This window comes from Erithacus rubecula (genome assembly GCF_903797595.1).
Source record: "Erithacus rubecula genome assembly, contig: scaffold_96_arrow_ctg1, whole genome shotgun sequence".
NCBI lineage: Eukaryota > Metazoa > Chordata > Aves > Passeriformes > Muscicapidae > Erithacus > Erithacus rubecula.
In genome coordinates, this window is record NW_027635362.1 from 469,307 (window position 1) to 489,974 (window position 20,668).

The 20,668-nt window shown below is 40.9% G+C and overlaps 1 protein-coding gene across 6 annotated transcripts in view; it reads right to left on the reverse strand.

Moving 5' to 3' along the window:
- The window catches only part of RASGRF2 (Ras protein specific guanine nucleotide releasing factor 2), a 115,855-nt gene that overhangs the window by 63,525 nt on the left and 31,662 nt on the right, over window positions 1-20,668 (reverse strand). For all 6 annotated transcript variants that reach the window (XM_079333332.1, XM_079333331.1, XM_079333330.1 and 3 more), the window contains exons 2-9: window positions 20,349-20,455; window positions 10,854-11,001; window positions 9,766-9,855; window positions 8,347-8,600; window positions 7,414-7,493; window positions 6,780-6,973; window positions 5,507-5,616; window positions 3,825-3,943 (exon numbers count right to left, since the gene is read on the reverse strand). In XM_079333332.1, the coding sequence (XP_079189458.1) occupies window positions 3,825-3,943; window positions 5,507-5,616; window positions 6,780-6,973; window positions 7,414-7,493; window positions 8,347-8,600; window positions 9,766-9,855; window positions 10,854-11,001; window positions 20,349-20,455 (1,102 nt within the window). The remainder of the gene's footprint in view (window positions 1-3,824; window positions 3,944-5,506; window positions 5,617-6,779; window positions 6,974-7,413; window positions 7,494-8,346; window positions 8,601-9,765; window positions 9,856-10,853; window positions 11,002-20,348; window positions 20,456-20,668) is intronic.

The window sequence follows — 20,668 nt, forward strand, 5'->3', positions numbered from 1 at the left end:
AAATTTGGAGCAGGAGTTAAATTTGGTGGTGAAGTGCAACTCCTCTGTAGATTAAACAGAAAGATTCCTGCCATACAACTTGCTGTTAGCAGACAGGGCAGCCAAGAGACCTCCTAGTCTCATTCCCACACATCTCTCCTCACTATTACCTTTACACTGGCTCGTGTCTTGTTCCAGCATCACTAATACAGCTACACCAGAAGGAAAATAATGCTGGGAAGATAGGAGCAAGGTCACAAAGCACAGCAGAACAAGCAGGAGGAGAAGGCTTTGTCCTGCCTCTTCCAGGAACGAGCTAGCACAGCTGCACCAAAGCTCAAGGTAGTGGCAGCATCCTGACACAATGCCAGCCTGGCAGAATTATCCATTAAATAATAGATTAGCAATTCTTACTCTGTGTTGTCTAAAGAATTATCTTTCTTGAAGTTCACATATGCAATCTTAAATTAAGAAACAGAGAAATTGCAGTAACCAAGAAAACTGCTATTTATCTACATTTCTTATACACTTAGTTTTCTCTATATATTTGAGTAGCTTTAGGTTATTAATATGTAAACTTTTACTAACATGGGAAAACACACAGACATTTACCATTTGGACTAAACGTGTATAACACATCTTGTGTCACCAAAACAGAACAGTGGAGTGCTCTAGAATTCTGCAAAGGAATTTGGAACATTTCAGATTCACTTACATTCTAACTCAAACCCATAAAATGTTTATTGCCTGTTGTGCATTTCCCCTGGACAAACAGCCAACCCGCCTCAGCTGTAAGAGAGAGGGAGGAGATAATTTCCATGTGTTGGAACAGTGACTTTTCCACATTACACTGACTGTCCCTCAAGCCCCACTTCAAGGCTAGCATATTGGAAACAGCTTCCAGACAAAATTCCCAAGGTACTTTTAGTCCATAAATTCCATCTTTGCATTTAGGGTAGCAATATTCAATCTGTATCTTTTGTTTCTGCTTTGCTTAGCAGAGTAATAGTACCTATAAAAATTATATGCTTACAGAAGTAAGTTTGCAGGTGATTTTTGTTTATTTATTTGTTTTTATTTTCATTAGAATGCTTTCAGGACTGACAAACTCTGTTCTGCCACAGTGGGCTGAAGGTTAAACAGTGCTCTTGCACAGAGTTGAAATACTGTTTAATAAGGTAAAACAGAGCAAATGCCTCTAAAAGCAGAAAACAGAGACTGCATTTTCTGTCCTCCAACTTGCAGAGAGGAGCACATCTACACATTCTGCATGGCTGACACCAAGCAAGGACCTTGGGCATTCTCATCAGGCTTTAGTGGTTAACAAAACTGGGCATTGGCTCTAGCACAGATTTCCTCTTAAGGAAAAGAAATGGGCACAATTGGCCAATGTACAGATGCAATGAGCAAGTGAAGCTAATTTTAGAACATTTACTAACAGTATAGTTTGGACAATAATGTAATCCTATGAATTTTTATCCAGCTACAGGGCTAAGCACTTCCAGCACTTCAGCATTTCAACAGTCACACTCTCAGCCTTGGCTCAATCCAAGGAATAAAAAAGGCTGTATTTATAAACAAACCCAAACATTCAGAAGTCTACATTAAGATGTCTGATTTACCAACTCAGTCTAGCTTCCCCTGGCTCTTTTCTATTGTTTGAGAGGTGTTTAATTTGTTTTTCTTCTCTTTTCTGTTGTTTGTTTTTATTTCTCAAAGGGTTAAACCCTGGAAGAAGTTGCTCATTCAGGGAGGCTGTGGAATCTGTCTTTGGAAACAACAAAATTGTGACTGGACATAGGAGAAAGCAAACTCCTCCAGCTGGTGCTGCTTTGACACTGGAATTGATAATTTCCAAAGTCCCTTCCAACTCCAGCTAGTGCAGGATTTTGTGGTTTTGATATCTTTATCAGCAGAGGTAAATTCACAGCAGCTGAGGGCAGAAACATCAGAATGTTTGAAGGCACCAGAGGGGCTCAAGTGTGCCCAGCTGTTTGGATGCCAACAGATTTGAGACTCCCCGAGTGTCCTTTAGCCTCACAAAGAAAATGTTCTTCACTTGTTTGTGTGCCTGACTATAAAATCTGCACCTAAGTAAGAGGCAGGGAAAATCAGACCCCAAGAAACTCACAGGAGAATTAACAATCTGCATTGTAAACACTGCCAGGGACAGTTCCTGTGGTTTCAACATGTACAACTCAACAGAACAACCTCTTCTTAAAAATGCAAAGTCTGTGACACATAGAAAAGTTGTAATTAACATCCACCCAAAAAAGCCTCAACATAGGTAATGGCACCTCTCTCCTGTTTTAAACTGAAAAAGACATTCCAATGCCTATCTGCACTAATTAACACAATAAACAGAAGCAACTGAAACCAGAGGAGATGGACATCACTGCCAAAGTGACCCTACTGTCAGATGTAAAAGGAAAATGGGCTCCATTACTTCATTTGCTTTATTCAGATTTCTGCCCTTGCACAGAATCACAGGCAGTGCAGGTTCCACCAGATAATCTGATACAACCTTCTGTAACACACACTCCTGTCCACTGTCCTCTGACTGTGCCTAGAAATAAATCTGAATTTAATTTACTTACAGGGTTGGCCTGGGCCTAACATGTCAACAGTAATTTGTTCAGGTTTATTTCCATGGAAAAAAAAATTCTAAGTTTTACTGATGAAGCAGTGGGTACACAGACAAAACATTATCACTCAGTCTTAACAGGAAAACCCCAATAAATAAAAAAACATATTTGCACTATATATTGTAATAATCTTGAAAAAACATATAAAATTTAATTAGATTTCATGGTACATTTCATTAGTCAACCTAGGATAATCAAAGCATTATAATTTTATGGCTGTGGGTGCAAAACAATTTGTTTTTTCTCTTAAAGCCATATTCATAACTCTTACAATACCTCACAGATAACAAATGCATGCATTTAATGAATAATCAAGTCATTTAATAGGGTTTGTAAAAACAATATTGTTAGTGTATTTTAAAAATAATACTGGAAGTTATTACAGAAAATTTCATAGTTTGACCACATAACTACAAAAGCAGCACAAAAAGCATTTCAAAATACACAGAAAGCTTATTGATCACCAGGTGCAATATGGCCCCATCAAATACCAGAGGTTCTGCTGAGGTTATCTGGAAAAGGCTTGTGAAGGGATGCACCTAAATTATATTCCTAACCTTTCCTGAGTATATGTAATGCTTTTCAGCACAAAGGATCAAAACCTGTCACAATCCTGCACTACAGGTCTGTAGTTACTGTGTACAAACCCAGTAACTTACTTTAAGAGATCCAGAAGTAAAATATTATATAAATGGGAGGAAAAAAAGCAGTTAAAGTAAACACCACCAGGAAAGAATTGTAACTAATTTGCAGCTCCTGGCAAAAACTGTCACTAGTTTAAAATGGAAATGTTATTCTAGCATAGTTTTTTTGGAACTTAACAACAAATTCCACCTCTGCTGTAACTAATTTTCAACAGAAAGAGTTTCCAGAGCTACCATGAATAGACAGAAAGGAAAAGAGTGCTGCTCTTCCCCTGCTCCACGCCCTTGGGACCACAGTCCAGGCAGAATGTGAATGGGGGCTTTGCTGCTGATTTCCATGGTTCCTGAAGAACACAGCCCAGAGCTGAGGTCCAGCCACAGCCCCAAATCACCTGTTTGCAGGCATTTTGTGGCACCCTGCAGGAACTGGGGGCAGGCTCAGGATGCTGGCACTGCCCAGTGCAGCGCCCAGCCTGACGATGGCCGTGTGAGCCCTGCTGCCCTTCCTGCAGTGTTTTCCATGGTTATTGGGCAGGTTTGCAGAGGAGTGCCTTACCCTGGCGAATGAAGGTCTGGCTGGTGTCCAGCAGGATGTCACAGCCCTCCACTATGGTCCTCTCTATGGCCAGGTTCTTGCGGATGTTCTCCGTGTCACTCACCTCGTCGTGCATCACTCTGTTGGGGACACAGCCAAAGGCACTTTATCTCCCCACAATCTGCCTCACACCTGCTGTGTCCATCAAGACCAAGTGCATGCCCTTCACCACCCACGACAGAACTGATCTACCCACCCAGTGCCTCATCACTCTTGCCTTTTTTCCTCTTCTTTTCCAATCATTCTTGTGATCATTTTGACTTTTCAGCAGAGACAATTTTTCCAGACTGGTTCAGTGGCTGTTCCTGAACACATCTGACAAATACCAAGCTACATATACTCCACAGCTGTCAGAAGAAAACCTGAACCTTAATGGGCTGGGCTGCCACAGACAGGGAAGGGTTGACTAGAATTGTGTAGGGCACATTGTAGATTTCCTCTCTATGGATTTAGGGTCACATCTGTCCCTGCTTCATCTTTACATTCCATCCCATCATTCCACTTCTCCTTTCTCCTTTCCTTTCCTTTCCCTTCCCAAAACTTCCCAAAACTTCCCTTCCCTTTCCCCCCCAACATCCACAGCCTTGATACTTCACCATTTCCTTTGTCTTACTGTTTTTTTCATAAGTATCCTCCCCTGACAGAGAAAAGTACTGATTCTTTTTTTACATATCATCTTGTAAAGATATTTTCCTAAAGTGGGACTGGACTGCACTTTCTGGGATCTCCTCCTCCCTCAGAACTGCATTACATGAATGAAAATAAGCCCCTTTATTTTTATATTTATGGTCTATACTGACTTTATGAGCAGGGAGGGTCAGTCAATCTCAGAGTCCAGTTCTGAATGTTTGGTGATGAATCAGTTGGACCAGCAATGAACTCTGACTTATGAATGAAGCCAGCCCAAAGCTGATTTATCTGCTCATGCACATCTTTTACAACTAAATATTCTCCAAGCACATCTTTAGTGAATATTCCAGACACTGAGTATTTATATCCTGGAGTTCACTCATGGTCTCTGTTGACAGCAGAAAACTGCATTTCCCAGAGAGGAGAACCACATTTCTCACTGGGCTGATGAGAGGAACATCTGAGAAAGGTCTGGGGGTTCAGAGAAGAGGATTATTTTGCAGGTTTCCACAGGGAACATCAGTTCTCAGAATCTATCTTTACTTCCTGCTTCTTTGGCATTATTTGAAGCATATATGAAAGTAAATTTTCACATGAGCACACAAAAATTATAACACAGATAGAGAACTAAGTACTTTCTAAGACCATGTTCATTTAAAATGCCCTTTTCTCTTCAAATTGAGAACAATAAAATTCCTTTATGTAAAGGAAACTGCTCTGTTCATAACCCAGAAGTAGGTGGTTTCTATAGTGATTTTGATTCTCCCCTAACCAAAATTCAAGGAGACACTTGTAGATTTAAATTTATAAAAAAAAAAAAAAAAAAAAAAAAGAAAAAGAACAGACAGAATTTACACTTTGATAATTTTTTGTTATTTTTACTTATCTTCTGTTTTGGGTTTGATCCTTTTCTTTAAACTATGTATCTTTTTTAAAGGAGCAAAAACAAATAAAATAAAGAAAAACTGGTTTTCCTTTTCAAAATTATCAGACATAAGGTAGAAAAATCTTACCTTGAAAGTTCTTCTAGTTTAGATTTAGCAAATTCGAGGCTTTTTCTCTCAACGTGCTCGTGTGGTGTGTGAGCCAAAAGTTCATGAAGTGTTATAATATATCTGGGAATCTTGAAACCAATAAGGTATCATGTCAGTAAATCCAAATATATACCTTCCCTTAATTTTAATACATTATGAGTATGTAAATTTCTTTTGACATTGAAAATACCAGGTGACCTGCCTTCATTCAGAGAAAATTCACGTTGCACAAAAGGAGATGGAAGAATGTCCAGTATTTGACTATTAAAAGCTACAGGGTTACAAGGACTCTTCAGAGCTTTTAACCACAGAAAGAAGGACTCTTCAGAGCTTTTAACCAGAACCAAGTGATGGTGCAGCATAACTAGTCTGACAAAACAAGATTTATGTAGGAGGAGAGGCAACATTATGCTTATGTGGAAAGTCATCAGCAATGACATAATAACATTCCTCTTCACACAGGAACAGGACAATCTCTTTACCTCCCCTGACCTGGTTTCAACTGAACCCAAAGAAACCCAACTCCATAAAAACTTTTAAATATACCGCTTCAAAAATTAAAACAGTATTTCTGCAGGTGCTAGGGGCTTCTTAGGTTAATATGAACAAATACCACCAATGTAAGTGTCACTTATGTGCCCTTTTAAATGTTTTTTTCTCTATCTGGCTTGCCAATTACTGCACAAAATGAGGGGGCTCACTATTCCTCTGATGAATAACACGTCAGGTTAAATGAAAAATTCTCAGGCCAGATTCTTAAAGCAGCTGCAAATATCTACTCCAGTCAGATCACAGTAAATAATCAGGAGGGTAAGTACAGTGTTCAAACTTCTACAGTTTATTTTTCATTTTTTAAAGACCAAGTCACTGGAGACCAAAGCAGGGAGAAAGTGAATTTCCAGTAAGGTGCTTATGGCTGCTCTAAGTTACTGAATATCATCTCTCTGTGTACTTTATAATCTGGGGTCCTAAATCAAGGAATTGCTCCTTGCCAATTTTCTTTGGTGCCATTCTCATCCCACACTTCTCCTTAACATTCTTGACTGAACAATGATGAGCCAGCATAGCTGGCAAAGAGATCTCTACAGGCAGAGTCTTGGTGTAACAACAAAATGTATTAAACTAAACTAATTTCCAGGAGAGTATTTCTAGTTAAGCAAAAGGAGCCTTCGATCAATTGCAACACCAGTAACATACAGTGAATCCACCAAACAGTAAAACCAAACAGACACAAAAAATACACAGGGAGTACCTGGAACATGGGGTAGGTGAGGAAAGTTTCCAGCATTCGGCCCTCACATGCTGGGTTGGCCTCATATTGCTTCAAGAGTTTGTCAAAATCTCTGTTTTGCTTACAGTTTGCCAGCACTTGTAGGCTATATTGATGATTCCGAACAAATTCTTGATATATGTTCAGCATTGGCAGCAGAATGTCAAATAAGTCAGCTAGAAAAAGCAGAGAACATGCCTTTTTTTTTTCACCCAGCTACCCATGTATTGAAAATGCATTTTTAAAGAAAGCAGTGTTTTCTCCAGAAGTGAATTACTATAATCAGTTCTGTTTCCAAAACATGACAATTTAGAAACATTAAACACAGACCTTTCACCTGCCTGGTAATGGTTGCTCTGATTACCTAATGGACAGATAGTATTACCAAAAATACAGGTTTAATCAATACTTAGGGCAGAGGAATTCTCACATACAGAGCATTACTGCCCATGGGATTCCCACTACACCTGATCTTGTGGTTTTAACTTTGCAAATGCATTCCTTCCAAAAGGGACTTTCAAGAAGTCATGTCTTTAGAAAAAAGAAAAAAAATCCCTGCTGAATTTTCAAAAATAAATATGCAAGTTATACCCCCACAGAAAATAAAGTAACTTACCTAGAATTAAGGTAGGCCAGTTAGCTATTCTTGCTTTTAAGCCCTGGTGAAATATCTCATGAAGAAACATGATTGTTTCACTGAAAAACAAGTATTTAAACAAACAAAAAGACAATTCTGGTTTTATTTTCTGATTAATAATTCATAGAGAAACATCTCTTCCTCTTTTGCACTTGGCTAGAAAAAAAACAAAAGACAATTATTGTTATGGAAATAAGCGCTTCCTTTTATTGCATTGTTTAAAAATACTAGCTCAGTGCTGCTAAAAAACTCATAGTATTCAATATAAACATTCTAACACTGTATTCATATTCTAACAAGGGAAAAGAAACCTGCCTCATGACTAAAGGAACATATTCTATTTCTCAGAAGTTTGGGGCAGGCTTGGATGCAATCCCAATGCTGTATCTAACATTAGATGCCTCCTGGACTACTTGAACATGCTCATTACAGCAGTACTTGGATGCCTAAAGAAAGAACATTTTTTTTTTTTTTGCAGGATATGAAAAGACAAGTGAGAGGGAAGTAGACTCCTTAGGCAGGACAACTGAAAACAAAAGCTTTGACATTGTCATCCTCGAGGTCTTATTGGGATCATATGAGGCCACTAAGTCCAGTCATGCTCTCTTAAGAGAAAAAAAGAAGTAGGAAAGGTGACAGAAAATGGTGAGAACTGCCCCAAGAGGCACCATCTGCCCCTTTTTTCCCCTCTAGCACAGAATGTAGGAAGGTAAAGAGGTCATGCTGGTTCCCAACAGCATCAACTGCAGCACCTTTGCCTTTCAGCCCTGGAAGCGCGTCTGGCTCAGTGACCCCATCAGAGCCAAAACAGGGGCCAGGACTCAGCTGAACCAGAATGGGAACAAGCAATGGGGAAACCCACCAAAAAAACCTCCCAAAGCAACAAAAGAATCACAGATCAAACCCCTATACCTGTTGAGGAAAATGCTACTGACGTCGTCGTGGCTGATGGGCGGCTTCTTGGAGCTGGCTGCCATCCTGAGGGGCCGCAGGAAACAGTTCACCAGGACATAAAGCTGGTGCACATACTCCGACTCAGCCTCCACCATGTTGAAAACTATCTGGTTCCTCTTCCTCATGCTCTCTGCATGAGGAGAACAAATGTAATCTTGGACAATGGTTTTCCATTTTCTTCTGCACAACCAGCCCCGCATAAAGCTCTGAACCTAAAAAGGGATCATGCAGACAAAGAAAGTGAGGAAAAAAACCACATTTCTTAGCATAAGCTCTTCACTGTAGAAACAACCCTCAAAATGAAAAGTCTTTGCTCAGAAATAAAAACGTTCCCTTATTGATATATAATTGTTCTGTAATTAAACATGTTTTACATTTCTGTTTGTTAAGGGTCATAGTTGTTGCCAGGAAACAGACTGTAAAACATGGCATACATAGAAGGGAATCTTTCACTGCAAGCTGGAGTAATTGTCTCCTTCCCACTAGCACCAGTGCAGTTCCTACTTCCTCCTCCTAAAACATTTCTCTTACACCCCAAAGGTATCCTGCAATACCTCCAGGTAACACATTCCAACACAGACTCAATATTATTATTGACAGAATTCTTAAATGATATTTTCAGCTCAATTTGCTTTCCATTTTGAACAGATCACACTTGGCATGTGTATTTAAAGCTATGTATCAATACATTGCTTGGTATCAGACACCAAGGCAGCAAACATGGTATTCTAAAAGACAGATTTCTGGCATTCTTAAAAAGCATCTCTGTGTCATGGAAAAACCTAACTAAGCATATCTATTGAAGCTGGAAGTGGATCAAAGGTTACAAAAGAGGTCTACATGTGGGGACAGGAAATTTCATTATATCTGTGCCCTGATCTTGATGTGGAGATCATTCATCTTGAAAGAGAAGTGCAAAATTTCACTGGTATCAGTTTGCTCTGAAAAAATAACTTTAAAAAACCCAGGGGACCAACTGTCAAAATTGCAAAGATGTAGAATGCAGTGTATCACATACATATTGAATGCTCTCTTGCTACTACAAGAGGCATTCCCAGCTTCTGCCACAATGGCTGATCTACACAAAAAGGAAAACCAAGTTACCAGCTCAGTGCTGACCCTGGCTCCAACTGCACACTCCAGAAAAAGACAGAAAATAGATGTGTTCCATAAAGGATTTTATACAAATACATCACCAGATTAAATGTGGCTCTAAAATATGTATAACTGAAGATATTTAAGGAGGGGCAGAGTAAAGGAAGACTTGCTATTTGATTATGCTTAAAAAATAATCAGTAAAACTAGACAGACCAAAATATGGAAGTATAACCCTCATCCCACCCTTCTCCCTTTAAGCACAAAATACTTCGTGTTTACCTTCTTAATTTTTTTGATATCTGGATCTTCATCTTCCTGGTTGCCTTGATAAGGTCGCATTTTTTCCTTTGTTTTATTCAGTGCTACAATCTGACAAAACCAAACAGTCATTAACTGCTTCCTTGAGTTAATGAAACCCTTGGTTGGAGAACTAACAGAACAGCAATTTGCCCTTTCCCCAGCCTGCGGAAGAGGCACAGAATGACCAGCACACATTTGGGGACAGGGACTGAAGCACTTCAGCCCAGTACAAATTCCTGTCCAGCTGGAAGAGGGACCCAGAACGAGCAGGTTCTGCCCCCAAAACTAGCTGTGCCTTTTGGACTTTATCACCCTGGGACTGTAACTAGCTTTTTAACAATATCCAGGGAATCAGAGCAGTCTGGAACAGTCCTTAACACCATCACAGCCCAACTCAAACCTGAGGCAGGGAGGAAACAATGCAATCAGTGGCACCCACTCTGCAAAGCAGTGTGTCATCTTAAATGCCCCAACAGGAGAAGTAGCCCAATCAGCCCAAGAGGACCCAGTATTTCAAAGAAAATTATTTATCCAAGGAGTCACTGGGGGACTGGGATGTATTAACTTGGCTCTGCCATTTTCACAGAATGCTATAGAAATACTGAATACCACTGATGCCTTAAGGTTTAGTTTTCCTATTTTCCAGACTCTGCACTGCAATGGTATGTAAATCTGAACTCCATACAGAGTGTCACAAGTTCTCCCCCAGCTCAGGCACACAAACAATCCTTTCCCAGCCCAGAACCAAGGACACGCTGCAGCTCCAACCCCAAAAAGTGCAAACAGAGAATTGAGGAGAGAATCTGGGAGGGTGGGACTGCAGAGCCTGGAGCTGGAACTGGACAATGAACCCCAAAGTGGAAATGGAACAAAACTGATAAAAGTGTGAAAATTGTGACACCTTTTTGGGTGTAGCCATGGCCTGGCTCTTGCACTGCCCAAGGTGAATCCTTGGCAGGCTTTTAACAAATCCCTGCTTTATCCCTTTATCTCTGCCCAGCCTCTGCCCCAGGCATGCACCCAGGAGAGAGCTCAACCCAGTGGCTCCTGGTGGCTGTGGCACTCACCTCTGCCTTGAGCCTCTCGATCTCTGTGTCCTGGTCCTCCAGCTGGTGCCGCAGCTGGTTGGCCGCCACCTTCTCGGTCTCCACGATCTGCACCAGGTGGATGTACTTCTGCATCAGCACCTCCCGCTCAATCAGGATGTCTGAGTAGCTGACAGAGAAAGCACAGCTCACTAAAAACAGACACACTGGATTTTAGTGCTTTTAGTGTGAGAATGCTTCTGATCCTGAAACAAGTGGAAAAAACAGGAACTGATGCAGACAATAACATGTTTTAAATTATTCCTCTTCCGTGCCTAAAGAACTGTTCATAATAATCATTCTTCTTGGTGTGATAGCTAACTCTGCAAAACTGTTAGATATTTATTATTGTTAGATACTTGCCATTGTTAGATATTTATCTATTATTAAGTACCTAGGATTAGTAGGTATTTAGAATAGAGACTTCACAAGCCAGAGGCCTTGCAAGCCTCTAACAGGGGGAAGTGATGCCTTAAGGTTTAACAATCATATTTTCCAGACTCTGCACTGCATTAGTGACTCTGAACTCCATACAGTGTCACAGTTTCTCCTCCCAGCTCAGGCACACAAACAATCCTTTCCCAGCCCAGAACCAAGGACACGCTGCAGCTCCAGCCCCAAAAAGTGCAAACAGAGAATTGAGGAGACAATCTGGGAGGGTGGGACTGCAGAGCCTGGAGCTGGGACTGGACAATGAACCCCAAGATGGAAATGGAACAAAACTGATAAAAGTGTGAAAATTGTGACACCTTTTTGGGTGTAGCCATGGCCTGGCTCTTGCACTGCCCAAGGTGAATCCTTGAAGGGCTTTTAATAAACCCCTGCTTTATTCCTTTAACTCTGCCCAGCCTCTGCTCCAGGGAGCCTCTCCAGGCATCAGAACCCCACCATGGGACATGGACAGATAACAGGGCCACAACAACAATAAACCTGCAAAGCCACACTTTGGCTTAAATTATAATGTGCAGCTTGATCATAAACCACCCAAATTATAACCACCAAATCATCCAAACTGAGTTTAATATCCTTTTTATGGCACAGTACCCAGTCTCACAGTATCCAGCTATTGAGAGCAAGATAACTGCACTTTTTAGGAACTTCTCATTTTCACACTAAGCCCAAGAATTTGGTAAATTCAATTTGTTTTATTTATTTTAAGGTCTTGATGTTTTTCTGTCTTTTTGGGATGACTTGGGGGAGCATGTAGCACTTCATCAGAACTATTTCTCTCCATCTGCCAGATCTCTTTATGGAAAAATTCCCATCAAAACTGTCATTTTAGTGTGCTAACACATTTTATTCTTTAGGCCATTTTAAGACTACTGAAATAAATGCCTTTAGTCAAATCAGTGTTGGTAACCACAGTATCAGCCTTTCTTTCAGCTCTTGGGCAGTTTTCCCTGAAAAGGGACAATATCCCTAGGGCAATTAGATGCCACAATCAGAGCACCATGTCAGAAATGCTTTCCAGCATCAGGTAGAGGAGAAATCAGTGTCTCCCTGTGCAGCATCCTCACCAGACTGACCAGAAGTAAAATCAAGACACTTCACTGTCTCTTACCTCAGGAAAGTTGTTCCTTCTATCTTATAAATTTAAGTAAATTTATAAGATAAAGACCAAACAAAACACAGAAGAATGGAAGCCCTGAATCATTGATACGGGATCCCTTAATTTTGATATCATGTCTTTTTTTATTATTGAGTTTGAGCACAGGATTTAACAAAAGGAACTTTTGGGTTGCAAATCTCTTCCTTTTAAATTTCTTCCTGCTTGTTATAGCACTCATAAAACAATGAACATTTGCTATTAAATACTGTGAGGCTCTTAAAATGGCAGTAATGTGCATCCTCTACAGTGTGGTTTTCCTGTAAATATTTACTTGTATTTCAATCAGTGTTAGTGCACTTACACACTGGAGGGGGCCAATATTAAGCACAGCTATTGAATTCAACACCTAACCAGGAAAACAAGCTTAGATTTAAATAATTAGAATAAGTTCCCACAGCTATCATAAAGTAAAAGTTCTTCCTCCTTCTACCAATCATAAAAAGAATAAAAAGAGAATTTAATTCTATTACATTTGCTGTTATATTTTGACTACTGCAGAAGTAAACAATACACTGGAAAAAGGAAGGTTAGAGCACCTCTTCCAACAAGTAAAAAACATACATAAATAAACCTGTCATGAAGCAATCCTCTTATCACTGAGCTGTGCAAGAAACAGCAGTGAAATATGAGATTAGTTCTTTACAAAATAAATTATTATTGAAATTTTATTTCACAAGAATTCTGCGGTTTTTTCATAAACCAGAGTACTTCCTCTCTTCACACTCCAAAAGGAATTTTAGACAGTGTCCAAATTAAAAGCACTAATAGTGTCTGAGTTAGCAGTAATTGTTTCACAATATTATTAAGATGAAAATATACATACATATGTTACATATGTAACATACATAATAAAATTCTTTGACACACATTTACAAATAGTCTTTTCTATCTAAAACCAAATCCAGATGGGTGAAACACTTTCTTTTTTCTAAGTATCCTTGTCAATATATTCTAGAAGTTTTGCTACGAATTGTTTTCAATACAGAATTTGACAGGTTTCACTTCTGTTTTACTCTAACTGAGGAAAATAACAGGAAAATAGTGGGACACAGACTCACAAAGGATGAACTGCTGATGCAGGAGACAAGACATTGTTACATACCCATGGTTTTCTTTCACTTCCTTGTTTCCCCATTTTGGGGAAGAAATCTATGTATATTTCTTAGATTCTTTAAATGCATTAAGCTGGACTTCCACAGCCTTGTTTTACTGGGGAACCAGAGACTTTGCTCGGGAAGACTGAAGGTTTTGTTCTTCTGAGATGCTCTTAAAGCAATTCAGTGGGGTGGCTTTGGCTGTCTGAAATGTCAGGCTCAGCCTAGAAACCAAACATCTCCCTCACTCCCATAATTAGCAGTACAAAGAAGAGTTAGAAAGGCCTGTGTACACCTACACTAACTTGTAACAGTCTAAAATAATTTTCTTTCTCAAAACTACTGCTGAGAAAGGAAAAATTAGAGGCTTTTGGAATAAACTTCACACACTTCTCAGAGCCCTTTGCATCCATCTCTCTGCATACCTGAATAGAGATCACCATGTCCAAATATGTCATTAACATCTGAATATCCAGAGTAATCTCAGGAGCCTTACAGGATGACACAGTATAAAAACTGACATGAACACACATGTATAAAAAATCCACGTGCACAAAAAAGAGAAAATTGAACCAAAATGTTCAGATGTCTAAGGAACACAGAAAAAGACATAAAACAACTTGCAAGCAGCCAGTCTAAGTCTGGTTTTCTGTCTGGGGTATCATTTAATAGAAAGAAACAATTCCTGCAAACCACAGTTTATATGAATTTGTATTAATATTTTATTGAGGAAAGCAATTCCATTAAGTCTAGTATAGAATAAATATCCTGAAAGCTTAGTCTGAACCTGCCTGTTCCCATCATCTGTAGGGACAAGGCTCAAAACAGGTATTTCAAGAAGCTGTGATTGACCACCACCTACCACATGGAGAGAGGAAAAAATGAATAAAGCCCTGAAAAACTGCTGCACCATTTGTGCTGACATGCTCAGAAAACACAGGAAAACTGGAGAAAGTTTAACCATAACCTCATTATTAAAGTCTCCTTGCTCTGTCAGCAAGCCAGGATAGAAGTTCCAACAGAGCTACCAGCAAAAATTTTGGAGCTCTGTCCCATGAAACAAGACCAGGAGCACCTTTGCACTAAAGCTGTTCAGCCTCTGTCCCTGTTCCTGGAGCAGATCCCAAATCCCCCCGGCTGTCCCCTCCTGCCAGGGAAAGGTTCTGGTAAAACAGAACTGATGCTCAAAGAGGGAAGCCCAGGATGCTGCTGTCCCTGAATGCCACCAGCACCACCAAAAAGCCCTGCTCCTTTTTCCACCCCCTGGCAGTAGGATGCCTGAGGATTTCAGCTTCTATAGTTTTCAAATCCTGTACTGCTTTAGGGTATAACTCTGAACTCCATACAGAGTGTTAGTTACTGTCTTCTCATCTTGGTCAGACAAAACAATTCCTCTGAAATTCAAGGATGCCCCACAGCCTCAAAAAGTATAAACAAAAGTGAATTGGGGGGAGCAAAGTGGGGGTAAATGACTTCATTACCTGAAGCTCTAATTGGAGGATTAATCTCTGATACATAAATGGACCAAACCTATAATTGAGTGGAAAACTCATGACCATTGTCCATGTTCTTTCAGCCCAAGGTGTATCTATTGAAGACCTCTAACAAATACCCACTTTATTCTTTTAACTCTGTCTAGCCTCTGTTCTAGGCAGCCACTCCAAGGGGATGGAGGTCCAGGAGACACAGCTCAGTGATTCCTGGGGGGCTCACACTGGGTGCATGTACTGAGGCACCCTCTGCCTCACTTCCAGCCCACCACAAAATCGTGGTGATCACAGCCTAAAAACCAGCCTAAAAGCCTAAAAACCCAGGTAATACAGCTTCACTGAGTGCAAGACATCCGTACAAGGCAGCTCTGAGCTGCCACACTGAGCTTACAACCACCTGAAAACCACTGTGTAAAATACACACAAAGTGTGCCTGCTAATCTGAGGGAAAGCCTTTTTGCTTCTGGCTTTTTAAATTTTAAATTGCCAGTTAGAGGGCAGTAGTTCCTCATACACTTTCAACAGTGACCCATGTGAAAGAAGCATTCTCATTTTCCTCCCTGCTCTTCTCCCATATCACCTGTGCAGTGGAAGAATGAGATTGATTAAAACTAAGCTGGCAATAAATTTAAAAAAGCATATTTCCTTTTCAAATCAGTTTCCCAATTAAGTTAACAATTGAGCCTGTATGGAAGAAGGGTTTTAATTGCCACACTTGGTAAATGCAAGACTTTGGAATAAGCTGAAGTAGCAAAGTCAAATAAATTTTATTAAGACTGCATTCATATGAAGAAAAAAATTGAGCCAAATGCAAAAAAAGCCTTAAAATATTGAAGATTTTTTAAGAGAGAATTATAAGTATACCTCAGGGTATTGAGGGTGACACAGATTTTTTCATAAGAGAACAAGTTCTGGAACAAAGCCAAGAAAAGGACTTCCAGATGCTGTCACTGGCAGAGGAATTAGGATTTGCCAGGAATAAATCCTCCTGCCCAAAAATGTATGTCAGATGAAGCCAACCATGCTCTGCCATTCTGGATATCATTGAGAAACCAAAATAGGGAAAATTCAAATAAATTGGAAGGAGGAGAAAAGTAAGTACATATGTGGAATTAATAATGAGATTCCACTAAAATATACTGGATTAAATATCCCAGTTATTGGTCAAAAGCCAAACAATCTCCCATGTGAGGAGAGAGGTCCATGAACAGAAACAATGTACAACATCACAGAAAAGAAAAGATCCTTTACTTATGTACTGGCATCCAATTAAAATTCTGATTTACCCAGAGTGGACCATGGGGTGCACTGAGATTGGAGCATCCTTTTTTCAACACTGTTTATAACTGACAAAAAGTAAATAAGACATGGAAGAAATTTTGATGGCTACAAACATGTAATGGAGAAGGAAAAAAAATAAAAAAAAAAGAAAAAGAAAGCAGTCCAAAATTAGATTTCCTATATGTCAATCTATGAAAACAAAAAGCCTCAACTACCCCACTTGCATTGTCACAGCTAACACAGAGATTACCACAGGTCCTTGTGAGGATAAGACCCTCTGGAAAGCAATTACATATTTTCCTTTCTCAAATAGCAGCATATTCTCAGTGAACAAGATGTTCCCAGGTCTGTTTTCAATATAAGAGCAGCAGCAATCTTCTCAATGCCTCCTATAATTTGTAACCAAGACACCTGAGATGGAGAGCACAAAAAAGTATCTTCAAAGTGCTACATAAAATGCCATTCATCTGTTCCCAACAAAAACTTTAGGTTAGGCTCAAGTCAACAGTGGCACTTAAGAAGTTGCCAAAACTTCTCCCACTTGTCAAAAAAAAACAGATAAACTAAAGGGAAAAGGTCTAGATCATGACACAGGTAAAATTCAGTCCTTAAAGAAAATCTGTGCTATTTTTTTCAATTAGGTTGGCAAGAAAAGTCTTACACAACACTCTAAAACTATTACTTTAGCCTCTTTTTATATATCTTCAGCAAAATACCCAATGGTTTAGTAACTAATTAGAAACTCCAGGCTGTTCTGCTCAACACAATGCAAAGCAAACAAAAGCAGCTTCCAGTTGTTTAGAAAATCATCAGAGCAAGAAGATAACCCACAATAGGGAATGACACTCCATGCTTGCCAACTAAATGTTACAATTTAAAAAGAAAAGGTGAATAAGAAAATTCCCCAAATGGCACAGGACTATGAGAGTGTCCCTCATGAAGATGTCCATAGCTCAATGTCATCTGGAGGTAGGCTCAAATAAAGAAGAGACACTCAAATAGTAAAAGGGATGGAGATAAAATACTGATCTAAGCTACCTCAGAGAGCCAGCTGTCCTGTAAAGCCTGCAACTACAACTTCCTGGTGGAGTCAAAAGTCAGCCATCCTGACCCTGAATGTCACAGCCAGCTTCCTCACAAGCTCTCAATATTTTCAGCTGTGTATTGTATATCATTGTCTTCATTCTGTGAGAGCTTATACCTCGAAAATATGTGTGTGGCACATTTACAGGCTGAACTGCAAGCATATACAAAAATATTCACCTCATGTTACAAAACTTTTCTTGCTTAAACATCTTTCATGTTTACACACCTTTTTTTGCTTTTACACAAGGTAATGGAAAACAATCCCAGAACCCCAGGATCACTGAGGCTGGAAAATCCCTCCCAGATCATCAGGTCCAGCTGTGCCTGATCCCCACCTTGTCCCCAGCCCAGAGCTCCCAGTGCCACCTCCAGGAATTCCCTGGACACCTCCAGGGATGGGCACTGCAACCCTCCATGGGCACTGCCAATCCTGAGCTCCCTTTCCATGGGGAAATTCCTGCTGAAATTCCACCCTGAGCTCCCTTTCCATGGGGAAATTCCTGCTGAAATTCCACCCTGAGCTCCCTTTCCATGGGGAAATTCCTGCTGAAATTCCACCCTGAGCTCCCTTTCCATGGGGAAATTCCTGCTGAAATTCCACCCTGAGCTCCCTTTCCATGGGGAAATTCCTGCTGAAATTCCACCCTGAGCTCCCTTTCCATGGGGAAATTCCTGCTGAAATTCCACCCTGAGCTCCCTTTCCATGGGGAAATTCCTGCTGAAATTCCACCCTGAGTTCCCTTTCCATGGGGAAATTCCTGCTGAAATTCCACCCTGAGCTCCCTTTCCATGGGGAATTTCCTGCTGGTTCCACCCTGAGCTCCCCTGCCCAGCCTGAGCTGTTCCCTCTCTTCCTGTCCCTGTTCCCTCAGATCCCAAATCCCCCCGGCTGTCCCTTCCTGCCAGGGAAAGGTTCTGGTGAAACAAAAGTGAGGCTGCAAAGAGGGAAGCCCAGGATGCTGCTGTCCCTGAATGCCACCAGCACCAGGCAAAAAGTCCTGCTCCTTTTTCCACCCCCTGGCAGTAGGATGCCTGAGGATTTCAGCTTCTATAGGTTTCGAATCCTGTACTGCTTTAGGGTATAACTCTGAACTCCATACAGAGTGTTAGTTACTGTCTTCACATCTTGGTCAGACAAAACAATTCCTCTGAAATTCAAGGATGCCCCACAGCCTCAAGCCCCAAGAAGTATAAACAAAAGTGAATTGGGGGGAGCAAACTGGGGGTAAATGACTTCATTATCTGAAGCTCTAATTGGAGGATTAACCCCTGCTATGTAAGTGGACCAAACTTATAACTGTGTGAAAAACTTGTAACCATCATGGGTGCAACCTCTGGGAGGCTTCTGACTGCCCAAGGGGTATCTATTGAAGTCCTTTAATAAATACCCACTTTTATTCTCTCAATCTTGTCTAGCTCTGTTCCAGGTATCACTGCAGAGCATCAGGCACCCCACAGCAAAGGCTGTGGCCAAAAAACAGCGCAGGGATAATCCAAAGGGCTGTGGCTGCCACGACGGGCACGGCCGAGCCCCGAGCCAGGGAACCAAGGCACGGAATGACGTGGCCACACAGTGATGCCTTAAGTTTGGCTTTATAGTTTTCAGATTTTGTACTGCATTAGTGTGTGGCTCCATATAAAGTGTCACAAGTTCTCCTCCCAGCTCAGGCACACAAACAAACCTTTCCCAGCCCAGAACCAAGGACACACTGCAGCTTCAGCCCCAAAAAGTGCAAACAGAGAATTGAGGAGAGAACCTGGGAGGGTGGAACTGCAGAGCCTGGAGTTGGAACTGGACAATGAACCCCAAGATGGAAATGGAACAAAAGTTGTCAATTTGTGTGAGAACTCGTGACTCGAGGCCTATCTTGGGTGTAGCCATGGCCTGGCTCTTGCACTGCCCAAGGCGAATCCTGTGAAGGCTTTTTAATAAACCCCTACCTTATTCCTTTAATAATTCCTCAGTAATTGGGTCCAGCCTCTGTTCCTGCACTCCAGGCACCAAGGGTAGCATGCTGACAGTGTTTGACCGCATTTTGCATTTTGGCCCCACTCCAGGCGAGGCCGAGGTCCCGCACTGCCCAGGCCGCACCGGGCCTGCAGGCCCCGGGCCTCACCTCACCCGCTCTAAATCAAAAACTACGGGCTGCCCGTGCTCCAGCTCTGAAGCAGAACCACTTCTGTTCACAAGGCTCGTGTCCTAAGCAATTCAGGAGCTGCCTGGCTCCCTGTGCGTTACCATGGCACTGCAGGCTGGCTGGGGTGAGTGTGGATGGGAGGAGGCTGCAGAAAGTGCATTTTAGCAGCAGCTTTGCCTCCACACAACACTCCTCAGGCCTTCTGTGAGACGCCTTCCATCCTCATTACACCCAAACTGTGGCCCCTTGCCACACAGACCTCCCCTCAGGCACAGACTTCTGCATGGCTCAAGGTCCTCTCCACAAAATTGTGCTGCAGGTGGCTCAGAATTTCAGTTTTGAAGCCAAAATTGTATTTGTCACGCTTCGTCATCCTAAATGGCTTGACCTCCCCTCTCTCACACTTACTTCTCTTTAAGGAAAATTAGTTTTTAAGGGAAAACTCATTTATTCATCTGTCATATCATTACTTTCCTCATTCACATGACACACTTGTCTCTAACAGAAGACTAATCCTAGGGCTTGTTTCTAATAAAATAACATTCTTCCTGAACTAATTTCAACTGCAGCACAATTGCTTATGAAACATAAAAGACAGTGAAACAAGCATTGACTGGTATATGTGTTTTTTTCCTATAACATACTCATGCATTGCGAACAACACACAACTAATACACGGTAACATTTATTTCTGTTTGGAAGGTGGGTTTAGATTTTCAAAGTATTACCCGTTTCTCTGTAATAAAATGGATCAGAGGGTCACAAATCAAGTTTCATACCTTGCTTGGTGAATAGCTTCTACCCACTCATCTCCATCAGCCTCATCTTCACAACGCAGCTCCAGTGGCTTCTGCCCCTCATGGCCAAAGAGAACAGTAAAGTAATGCTGCAAATTAGAACAAAGGGAAAAAAGAGACTCCTAAACAAAAAAAAAAATATATATATATAGAATTTTTAAAATAAACAAAAAAACAACCAAGGGAAAAATACAAAACACAAAATACATCCCACCCAGCAAATAAAAAACACCAGCAGACCTTCCACTGTCAGCCCAATGTGCTGCCAGCCCAAGGACGATGTGTTTTAAGTTTTAGTCTTG